Here is a 12,343-nt window from a genome sequence, read left to right as displayed (position 1 = left end):
GTGTAAAAAAGTCATGTAGACCTTTTCATGTGTCGACATGTACCATGTCAACCATTTTACTGTGTTGACCTTTTCCAATGTTGACCTCGTTCATATTAACCAATAGTGCTCAACCTATTGACTGTCGACCTAAGTACTGTTGACCAACCATCCGGATATCACAGGCTATGTGGGCAAAACTTGTATACCTCTGACTAAGATATATAAGATAATTTGGTGGAAGATCTTGGCTCTATGAATAGGCTGTGGACCTAGTCATCTCTTCTGACACATAGTCTACTGAAGAGGTACATGATGGACATACATTCTCAGGCGAATTTAATTGCGGGGCATTCTGTTGGAACCCTCTGTCTTAATGTGTGTCCTAATGGTGCCAGCTTTCGGCAGATGTACTGTGCCAGCCATGAGTCTGGTGCGGACACTGTTGTTTTTCCGCCTGCAGGCAAATTCAGGGAATGATCCATTTAGCCTGAACAGGCATCTCTGTGTGAATATTTCTCCACATTCACTTTTGCACCTCATGTTTTGCCAACTGGGGGCAATTTCAGGAACATTTTTGCTGAACAGGTATCCCTGAAAAGTCTCGGGGGGAGGGGCTTTGGGGGTGAGAGGGGATGAGGTGTCCTTTGGCAGTGATTTGTACCTCAGACTCTGAGGTAGAAAAAGTGTATTACACTTCCTTAACATTACCTCAGACTCTGAGGTACAAAGATAGAAGATTTATTACACTCACCTGAGTTTATAAATAACAGTACAGTTCATAAATATCACTGCCAGCACTGCTTAGTGTCTCTCCTGTCACAGTACTGCAGCACAATAGAGGACAGCTATAAGTATTCAGGGTATAATTCAGACCTGGTTGCTAGCAGGCGATTTTTGCACTGCTGCGATCAGATAGTCGCCGCCCATAGGGGAGTGTTTTTCAGCTGTGCAAGTGTGGGAACGCATGTGCAGCAGAGCTGTACAAACAGATCTTGTGCAGTCTCTGCGCAGCCCAGGACTTACTCAGCCGCTGCGATCACTTCAGCCTGTCCGGGACTGGAATTGACGTCTGACACCCTCCCTGCAAATACTTGGACATGCCTGCGTTTTTCCAACCACTCCCTGAAAACGGTCGGTTGCCACCCACAAACACCTTCTTCCTGTCAAACTTCTTGCGTTCGCCGTGCAAATGGATTCTTCGCACAAACCTGTCGCAGACCGGCGATCCTCATTGCTGCCGTCCGTCGTGCCTGCGCATTGCAATGCATATGCTTGCGCAATTCTGACCTAATCGCCCGCTGTGATCAGGTCTGAATTACCTCCTCTGTCAGAGAGACAGACCCATCTTCCTCCCATGTCTACACTGTAGAATAATCTGCCTGAGGGCGGGCCCAAGCGGTCACATGACCTTAAGTAAAGAGAGAGCAGATGATTGGCTCCACCCTCCTCTGTAGAACAGGCTAAGTGATTTTTTTGTTTCACTTTACCTTGTTCCAGCGATAATTGGGAGGCTTGCTCATTCACCGAGTTGGGTATGCGTGATAGGCGGTCAAGAGACCACCGGTCAGCATACCTCCGCTGGTATCCTGGCTGTGGATTGCCGGCAGTGGGCGAGCACAACAAGCCCTTTGTGGGCTCGCTGCGCTTGCCGCGCTGGGGGCTCAGTGGCGACCTACGGGCGCCACAGGTTCTATACCCACTCTATGGGTGTTGTGGACATCCACGAGTGGAAATAGTCCCTGCTAGTCGGCATGCCGACTGTCGGGATTCTCAGGGGGTGGGATGTAGGGGGAGGTGTTGTGACATAACTACATCCCCATTCACCCACCCACCAGCTGTTGCTAGGTGGCAAGCATCCCGATGAACAAAATGGATAGCTATTTATTTAATTAAATATATTTTCAATTAAGGGAAAGTATGGTGGTAAAGAAAGGACGGCCAAAATCAGCCCAATCTATCGATGCACAATAACGACCAACAACATGCTTTGTAGGCGGATAGCACGCAGGATGCGGATACCACGCAGGATGCGCAAAAACAACTATACTATACACCCAATGATCAACAAAGATATCCACACGACCCTCTAACTTGATAACCCACCATTTTGGTGATGACGCTGCACCCCTTTAGGGTTGTGCAACCAACTATCAGTCAATGAAGGGATTAAATAATTGCACCCGGACTGGTGACATGCCATTCAATCCCGCCACAAAATAGGCAACATCTAACCACCAAATCAATATGCTCAAAGGGAAGGAAGGGTGGGAAGCTTGGAAACAAAGAGTATTTGGCCCACAGCGCAAGCCTATAAAATAAACTCATACAAAAAACATTCTCCTGCATCGCCATAGGCTGCTAAGACCAGTGATCAGTACCCACACCAGCCCCCATCCTAGAGGTTTAACCACCTCTTTTCTTATGGCAATAATTTGGTTTTTAAATCTGTAGAGGACCACAATATATTCTTTGAGTTTGATGCCAGCCAGGTCTGAGTGAAGAAAAGAATCAATTGATTCTGGTTCCTTTCCTACGAGGCTTACAACCTATATCATAATGGGAAAAGTATAGCAAATGCCAAGTCAATCTAGTTTATTTGAGATATTGATCTTACAGATGGAGCCTCTCTCATCTAGCCTTCTCTGCTGCACCTAGGTGCACCAAGGCTTATTAGCATAAGCCTTTCATCTATTGTTCTCAGCTGCAATACAATACAGAGAGAACAATACAGCAGGGGATTAAGTCATTACGGCAAGGGATTACATCCAACAGCACTAGATCAATTAACCCTATTAAAGGGATAGATGAGCAGGGCTCCATCTGTATATTCCCCTTTGTTATTTTGAAATTCTATTAATTTAATTTAATTGTAAATATAGTAATGACCACTAAACATCTGTGTGCATTTGTGCAATAAATCTCATGGATCAGCCAGGGGCATAGTACATTATCTCTGCATCAAAACAAAAGATTGACATACAGTACCCCATAGAAAGATGACTTGTAACAGATTACTTCCTTTAGTCAGCATCCTTAAATTGATTTTTATTGTTACTAGTCACCATCTGTGCTATTTAGTTATGGAATGATATCACCAGCAAGTGGTGCTTATATTTGTCCTGGTATAAGATACAGATTTGCTCCATGTATACAATCGGAATAAATGCAGAAAGCAGAGAAAAGATGTATAGTATTCAAGGACAATAAAATGACTCAGACAAATAATATAAATACATACTGTTGCTGGTAGCTGGCAAGAAAACACAATCTATTTTGGAGAGGGCGTATAAAAAATATCAATGTATATTATTATAGTTTGGCATATGAGTGGGACCCATTACGGTCCCACTTTGCAAAAATGAACAGAATTTTTTTGGGGAGAATTTATGGTGCTGTTTTTCTAAACATAGTGTATCAGTTGACAAACTAACAATAACTAACTCTCAGCTGTGTCAGATAAATGGTTGGTTGTGGCACATAAAATGAGTTATTTCTAAGTAATAACGATTTTAATAATGAGCTTTACTTACTATTCAGTGTTGCTTTCATGGTCCATGTCTCAGTTAGAGTATTTTCCAAAGTTTCATGCTCCACCAAGCAAGAGATATTTGAGATATTTTTTTTTCCTTCTGCCCGATTCCCATCTATCCGGTAAAGTTGCCAATTATTATAGCTGCCATCTGCATTCCTCCTGGAAGACTCCGTCTCTTTCCCGTCAAGTAACCAGCTGATTTTCACAGCTTCAGGGGCAAAACTCAAAGCTTCACACACAAAAGTCTGCTCATTACCATTGTTATAAGAGAGGAGTTCAACCTTAGGTGCCACTAGACAAAGATAGGAGGACTCTGTACAGTCATTTTTGCAGCTGCAAATAATTAACCCAATATATGCTGGGTCCAATAAACTAGTATACACTGTATATATAAACTTTAAACACAACACTAAATTGTACTCACTTCCAAAGTCCGCTGTGAAGTTATCTTGGATAGGATTTTGGAGAGATTCGTGTTCCACCTGACAGGTAATGTCAGTATTGTTGTGAGTCTGGGTGGGGGTGATGGACACTGAGCTGTTTACATTGTAGGTCCCGTCTGCGTTCATCTGATATTTCTCCATTACTGATCCCGTCAGAGCCTGGCCGTTCCTGAGCCACGTCACATTAACATCTCTAGGGAAGAAATCCGCAATCGAGCACAGCAAACGATTTTCCTTATTTTTATGCAGAGTCCTCTTATATATCTTTACCACAGGAGCAGCTGGAATAGTCAAATTATGAGCAATGATATAATAGTATAATTGACAACCCAAGCATAAACTGCTGTAAATAATATATGTGTAATAGCATAAACAGAAAGGTATAATCTCTTATAATATGTTAATTAGGATGTCATTGTTTCTAATCTGTAACGTTTGATGTCATTTTTTTAACTGTTGTGATGTCATTTGTTCAAATTTGAGAGTTCTGATGTCATTATTTATAATCTGTGACTTCTGATATTATTTATATAACCTGTGACTTCAGATGTTATTATTTATAATCTGAGAGTAATGATGTTATTATTTATAACCTTTGACTTCTGATGTTATTGGTTATATGACATGCTCCAGGATTACCTCTAGGCTGTCTCTCCTGGCTCTGGCTGAGGTCCTCAGGTGTCCGCTGCCTGCTCTTGCACACCACACAGACAGTTTTCCTCACTGAATCCTGCCGGCACCAGGGAATGGGCTCCGCCACATTGCTAACAGCTTCTCCAATTAAAATACTCCCCTGCCTCAGATGACTCTAGCAGCCAATCAGGGACCATCAGCCCCTATTTAAAACCTTCACGGAGAGCTGGCCAGTTGCCAGTACAAAGTAATTTATTCAAGACGCCTTCCTTGTCCAGTAGAAGCCTGGGGATTTTTGCATGGTTCCTGTTAAGCATTACTGGTACCAGCCCGATAACCCTGCTATGTTTACCACTTCCAGCCTAGTTACCCTGTTACACATTACTGGACCCAGCCCGGTTCCTGATTTACATTACCAATCTCAGCCTGGTTCCTGATACGCATCACCTGTCCCAGCCTGGCTACCCTAATATGCATTACTGGTTCCATACCAGTTCCAGCTAGGCATCACCGGTTCCAGACAGGTTACCTAAACACTAGATCCTATCCAGTTGTTCTCACAAGGCTCTCACAGCCTTCCTATCCAGTGCTAGCACACTCGTCAGTACTAACTCCATATGGAGAAACCTAATAAGGCTTTCTACACATAGGGTGTCATTCCGAGTTGTTCGCTCATTGCCAATTTTCGCTATGCTACGATTAGTTGTAAATTGCACATGCGCAAGGCATGCAGGGCGCATGCGCTTAGTTATTTAACACAAAACTTAGCTGTTTTGCTGTGGCTTCTGCTGCGCTTTTCAGTCGCACTGGTGTTCGATAAATGATTGACAGGAAAGGAGCGTTTCTGGGCGGCAGCTCAGCGTTTTCCCGGAGTTTGCAAAAAAAAGCAGGCGTGTCAGGGAAAAACGCGGGAGTGTCTGGAGAAACGGGGGAGTGGCTGGCCGAACGCAGGGCGTGTTTGTGATGTCAAACCAGGAACTAAACAGACTGAGCTGATCGCAATTTTTGAGTAGGTCCGGAGCTACTCAGAAACTGCAAAGAATTATTTAGTAGCAGTTCTGCTAATCTTTCGTTCATAATTCTGCTAAGCTAAGATACACTCCCAGAGGGCGGCGGCCTAGCGTGTGCAATGCTGCTAAAAGCAGCTAGCGAGCGAACAACTCGGAATGAGGGCTATAGTCTCCAATTCAGCTTCTATCGTGTAATACATATAAAATGCCGACGGTTGAGATGCCGGGTGGCCACATGATCAGCAGCAGCATCTCAACACTGAAGATGCCGACATCTGAGGGGGGAAATATTTCATCCCCCCCACCCTAACCCCTCGAGGCCCTAACCCTAACCCTGAACCCAGATACTGACCTTCGGGTTGTCAGCTGAACGCACCCCCCTACTATAAGTGCCAGTCCGGGTACAGAAAAATTTCCAGTTCTGACATTATATTCAGAGAGTCCTGATGTCATTGTTTATTATCTTTGCATTTTAATGCCATTCTTTAGAATCTGTGAGTTGAGATGTCATTGTACACAATCCATCCTTTCTGACCTTTTGTCTTAGGGGGAGGGGGCATGGTGCGGTATAAGTGGGCAGCGTGGGGCATGTGATGATGCAATTGGGCGTGTGATGACTATGGCCCCTCTGCTATATAATGCTGTGATTGCTGATATTATGAAGGGTGGGCACCGGCCACCAAGACCTCTCACTTCTGTTGTGGGCAGCCAGGAACACCACATGTTTTTATTGACTTCCTGAACGATCCAGGAGAATAGACAAGTATGTTATACTATGTAAATCCTCCACATAACTCTGATGCACCTTGCGACAGTAAGCAATAAGTAGGATACAACGATTACTTCAGATGAAGTTATGGAAAAGTGACGGGTAAATGAGATTCTTCTAAAAGTTACTAGTTCACCTTGAGTCTTTAATACGATCTCCTTCTCTTGTCTGTCCGGGCTGTAAATGATTATACACTTGTACGTCCCCTGGTCAGAGATGGCCACATTGTGTATGGACAGTGAGGCGTTTCCCTTGGTGACCGCCTGCTGATCGATGGACATTCTGGCGCTGGGAAGCATGCCTTTGTTGTCATATCTCAGCAGCATCTTATCTCCATAGTACCACAAGATGGCGAGAAATGTCATCTGCAGGGGGGACCTGTCTACCGTGAAGGAGCAGGGCAGGAGAGTAGTTGACCCAATGAAAGCACTGTTAGATGACGGGACCACCACCACCACAGTCGAACCTGCACAAACACAAAAAAGAAAGAAAGAAAAAATATTGAACTAAAAATGTAAAAACATTAACTCCAGAATTTCTGTTTTCAGATGGTTCCGCTACATCCCGGATACTAGTGCGAAGCTCACGAATGAAAGAAAAAATTAAAACTGCCAATCTCCAGTTTCATCCTGATGTCACAGCGCTCAGGCGGTTTAATGTAAAAATATAGTAGTAATAAGATCCCTATATAAAAGGAAATCATTTCAGTGAAAGGCTCCGTGTGTGTCACTTTAATAAAATAAGAGAAAATCTTTCTTTATCAGACATATAAATGTGTCCTCATACATTGTCGCCTGCAGTCGCACCAAACAGCCCCGCCTCTAGGCGCATCAGGTCCCGCGAGACTCTGTTAGCGTCAGGAGTCTTTTTTGCATGATTTTTTGCCATAAATGCGTCTTTGTCGCAACGCAGTATGGCTAAGACAAACCAGGAGACAGCACTGATTCATTTCATATTGACACCTGTATATCTGTGTGCGACTGAGTGTCTGAATGTGTATATGAAGTGCTACACTGTAGCTGCTGCAGCTTTTTTCAAATACAAGTTCCGCTGTGCTCCCTATATGGGTGTGGAATCCTGGCAGTGTGAATCCCGACAGCAGCATCCCGGCATTCAAAATCCGATAGATCCCAGTAAGTATTGAAACCCTAAACCTACTCCTATTCCTACCCCTAACCTGCCTCTCCCGCATTCTATCCCTAACCACCACCCCTAGTCCCACAGCCTAACCCTAACTGCCACCCCTGCCCCACAGCCTAACCCTAACTGCCACCCCCTGCCCCGCTGCTTAACCCTAACTGCCACCCCCTTCCCCACAGCCTAACCCTAACTGACACTCCCTGCCCTGCTGCCTAACCCTTACCGTCACCCCAAGCCATGCAGCCTAACCCTAACTGCCACCCCCTGCCCCACAGCCTAACCCTGCCACTCCCTGCCCCGCAGCCTAACCCTGCCACCCCCTGCCCCGCAGCCTAACCCTAACCGCCACCCCCAGTTCCACAGCCTAACCCTAATGGCCACCCTCTGCCCCACTGCCTAACCCTTCCACCCCCTGCCCGCAGCTTAACCTTGCCACCCCCTGCCCCTCAGCCTATAACTGCCGACCCCCTACCCCGCAGCCTATCCCTGACACCGCCTGCCCCGCAGCCTAACCCTAAGCTTTCCCATAGTACCTAACCTTAACCCTTGTGCTATTGGGATCTGTTGGGATCCCGACCACCGGGATCCTGACTGCATACCACGTATACAGACTCAGTCACACACAATATACAAGTGTCATATTAATCAGCAAAGTCTCCTTTGAGAAAGCTGCCTGGAGCGGCGAAACGCGTAAGGGAACACTGCTCCTGACCATTGGACGTGACTCAAGACAGCTCCATCAGGCTCTCCACCCAGGACCACCCATCTTTATGCTATTTGTGAACCAGGATCCCGAATCCAACTTGGTCTAAGTAAGGAAAATTTTCCAGGATTCACTTTTAAACGGAACACAGTGTGCTGGACATTAAAGTGTCAAATAAAAACGAACTGTGAACCAGAATCCACTCTACAGATAAAGACCTTGATCCGGATCCATGCATTGGAACACCTGATGGGTAACTAATCAAACTGGTCCTTGTGAAAATTAGACCTGCTGTCCAAATAACATCATATGGACTTTTGCCTAGATAAGGTCATTGCTGAGGAGTCTATTACATGTCCATAAATTGGTCTATGAGCAATTTTTACAATTTTATATACATTTGATTATCAGTCTGTTTTAATGAATAAATTTATATATCATTAGCATCAGTTGTATTAGCGCTGTAATTCACTTTTAACAGTCTCCTTGTGTGTCTAGTTGCATCACCTAGTGACTAATGGTGCCCATACACCTATGCGATGCCCCACGACGCGACATCGCGGGGCATCGCACCGGCAGTTCAGGTGCGATGAAATCACACCTGAACTGCCAAAGTGATTACCATGCGATCATGCGATAGATCGCATGGTAATCACGTGATGGGCACGTCACCGCCGAGTGGGTTTAAAACCACATGCGATCGCACTGCGATGCGAGAAATATTAAGTGCAGCACATAATATCTTGAGACGCGATAGTCGACCGGCGTGCCCGCGCATTGCGTCGAAAGGTACCTTAAATGTGCATTCAATCCCCCGATTTCTCTCACAGATGTGGTCGAAATCAAAGGCTAGTACCGATAATCTCACAAGTGCGTGGTCAGTCACCATAAGATGCCCAACATTAGCAAAGTTATACGGAACCTGGCGACTCACTGGCGCTTGGAATCTCGCACTGCCTGGCGTACTGAGGTGAGATGTATGAAGACACATCTGTAGTGCCTAATTTAGAGATGAATGGAAACCTGAGGGTTTAGTACAGGGGTTCTCAAACTCGGTCCTCAGGACCCCACACAGTGCATGTTTTGCAGGTAACTCAGCAGGTGCACAGGTGTATTAATTACTCACTGACACATTTTAAAAGGTCCACAGGTGGAGCTAATTATTTCACTTGTGATTCTGTGAGGAGACCTGCAAAACATGCACTGTGTGGTGTCCTGAGGACCGAGTTTGAGAACCCCTGGTTTAGTACATCTGCGATGTACGGCAATCTGTGCAGATCTTGTACTGTGAGATAAAATAAGCCCCTGGTGGGGGGGGGGGAGGGGGGCGTGGGAATTAGCTTTAGGCTGCAGGGGGAAAATTAGGGTTAGGCTGCGGGGAGGGGGAGGGGAAAGTTAGGGCTAGGCTGCGGAGAAGGAAGGTTAGGGTTAGGAACCACCGGAGAGGGTAAGGCTGCGGGGGAAGGAGGGTTAAGGTTAGGCTGCGGGGGGGTGAGGGGGGGGGGGTGTTAGTGTCTGGTGTGGTATGGAAGGTAGATAGTAACTAGGTCGACAGTGTCTAGGTCGACCACTATTGGTCAACAGTAACTAGGTCGACAGGGTCTTTAGGTCAACATGTTCTAGGTCAAAAGGTCGACATGAGTTTTTTATGTTTTTCTGGTGTCGTTTTCTTCGTAGAGTGACTGGGAACCTGGGACGTGCAGTCAGGGGAGGCAGGGGAGGCAGAGCCTCACCTGTCATATTCCAGTGAAAATAGCTGTTTTTTACACTGATTTGTGTTAGAACACAGATCAGTATAAAATGATGCTATTGTCATTGGAACATGAAGTTGCAGCACTCTGCAAATGCAGAGAGCAGAGGAGAGAGAGGCACTGAGAGATATGCCTCTCTCTAGCTGTCAAATGCTGTACGGAGCTGGGGCCGGATCTGGGGGCGGAGCCACGAGTCAGGCATAATCCTGCATTGAAAACAGCACCAGCTTGAGGCAGCTCTGACATGCGTGCCTTGACACAGGCTGAAGGCACACCCCTCAGTTATGCATATTCATTAGCTACCTCACTCGTCCTCCTTCCCCTGTGCTGCACAGAACGTGGGATACAGCCAGGGCCGTTTCTTGGGGCAGGCGAGCAGTGCAACCGCACTGGGCGCCCGCCGTGGCACTAACTGTGGCTCCCTGCTTCCCCCTCCTATTTCTCCCTGAGTAACCCACTTGGGGGGCGGAGTTTCACGGAATGACACGGTTGCGTCGTTACGTCACAACGCAAACCCGTCACTCCGCGAAGAGGGGGATCCAAGTTAGGAAGAGGGAAAGGCCAGCATGAGGAGCGACTGGTGAGGCGGGCCGAGGAGCGGTAATCGCCTCTGTAAGTATTCTCTCTCTCTCTCAATGTGTAAAATGGGGACACCTGCCGTAATGTGTGAAATGGGGACTCTTGCCTGCCGTAGTGTGGGGATTTAATGTATCAAGGGCATTGCGGTGTGTGGCATAATATGGTGCAGGGGGCATTACTGTGTGGGGCTTAATATGGTAGAATTTTTTTTTCCTGTGGTGGTCGTGATCTGTTGGAGCAGGGTCAAAAACTGGATTGTAAGGTAGTCTTTTCAGACGAGGCCACATCCATTTAGATGAGGCCACGCTCCCTTGTTGGGTGCGCGCGCAAGTTTTTTTTTAAAATCTAGGTGTGTGGGGGGGGCACATTTTTTTATGTCATGGGGGGGCGCATTTTTAAATCTCGCACTGGGAGCCAAATTGGCTAGAAACAGCCCTGGATACAGCAATAAGAAGGAGACAGCTTCCTGATACAGATCACCAGACAGGTAAACATCAGTGATCCCCAGCTCTTTTATCACCATATCATCCAGCAAAGTTTAATGCTGAGGGCACCATAGTGTGGGAAAGCTATCAGTAACTGGCCCCAGCAAACATATAGCTGACCACTGTACTACTGCTGAGGGGGAAGAGGTTTCTTTAAAGAAACAGTCTATTAAAAAGGTACAAGTGTTATGTGACTGCCCATGCACACTCTTACATGGCAAGATTTTATGTGACACGTTTCCAATTTGGTCTTGTTAGTATGGAGGTACTCTCTAATGATTTAAATCTGTAGTGTGTGTGTGTGTGTGTGTGTGTGTGTGTGTGTGTGTGTGTGTGTGTGTGTGTGTTTGCGTTGAGGGGTGGGGGGGTGGGGGGGGGGGGGGCAGTGTGGAGGTGGAGAAGGCACAGGTCTCTGCCAGGAATAAAGCTCAGCCACCTTCCCCCTGTACTGACATGGTGCTGCTGCAAGACTCGTACCACTTTCACATCTCTAAAGCAGGTCACATGACCCCTTTCAGACTGACGGCACCAACCCGGGTTGGTGACGTGCTCAGTGACGTGTGCAGAGGCGGTGCTTGGAGATCAGATTATCTCCCAAGTGCCGCCTATCCCTATAGTGTGAACGAATCCCGGATCACATCGACCCGGCATCCCGTTCACACTGTGCACCTGACCCGGGAATAACCCTGCTTTATTTCCCGGTTGAAATACCAGGCCATGCGACGCGGGAAATCGGAATATACCCCTTTCACACCGCACCTAAACCCATGTCAACCCGGCAATATACTGGGTAATTTGTGCGGCGTGAAAGGAGTATTACAGAGGCAGAGTTTCTCTTTCCCTTTTTGCAGGGTTTTATTAATAACTAATATTGCATTGATTAGCAAAATGTACAGAACCCCCCCCCCCCCCCCGAAAAATAAATAAATACAAGTGTTCCATAAAAAACTGGACACAACGCCTACTTATAGTGTATGGTACAGTGACAAGGGGACTAATTCAGGCCTGATCACAAAAGCTAAATTTTTCTCTAATGGGCAAAACCATGTGGGTCATTCCGACCCGTTCACACGCTGCAGTTTTTTGCAGCCGTGCGATCGGGTATCAACAGCGCATGCATGCCTACCGCAATTAGCAGGCGCTTTACTGCCTGGCGATGGCAGCTACGACAAGAACGAAGAAAGCGTTAGCAGCGGCTAATGCAAGAAGATTGACAGGAAGAGGCCGTCTGGGGGTGTCAACTCACCGTTTTTGGGGAGTGACGAAGAAAATGCAGGTGTGTCCGGCCGTTTGCAGGGAGGGATCCTAACGTCAGC

The 12,343-nt window shown here is 46.6% G+C and overlaps 1 protein-coding gene across 7 annotated transcripts in view; it reads right to left on the bottom strand.

The window, feature by feature from the left end:
• LOC134945845 (uncharacterized) overlaps positions 1-12,343 on the bottom strand; it is a 183,795-nt gene that overhangs the window by 75,305 nt on the left and 96,147 nt on the right. For all 7 annotated transcript variants that reach the window (XM_063935366.1, XM_063935372.1, XM_063935367.1 and 4 more), the window contains 3 exons: positions 6,506-6,835; positions 3,939-4,238; positions 3,513-3,806 (listed from right to left, as the gene is read on the bottom strand). In XM_063935366.1, the coding sequence (XP_063791436.1) occupies positions 3,513-3,806; positions 3,939-4,238; positions 6,506-6,835 (924 nt within the window). The remainder of the gene's footprint in view (positions 1-3,512; positions 3,807-3,938; positions 4,239-6,505; positions 6,836-12,343) is intronic.

The sequence above is a fragment of the Pseudophryne corroboree genome, chromosome 7, assembly GCF_028390025.1.
Source record: "Pseudophryne corroboree isolate aPseCor3 chromosome 7, aPseCor3.hap2, whole genome shotgun sequence".
Classification (NCBI taxonomy): Eukaryota; Metazoa; Chordata; class Amphibia; order Anura; family Myobatrachidae; genus Pseudophryne; species Pseudophryne corroboree.
The sequence above is the reverse complement of the archived record's forward strand: the minus strand, read 5'-3'. Positions and strand labels throughout refer to the sequence as shown.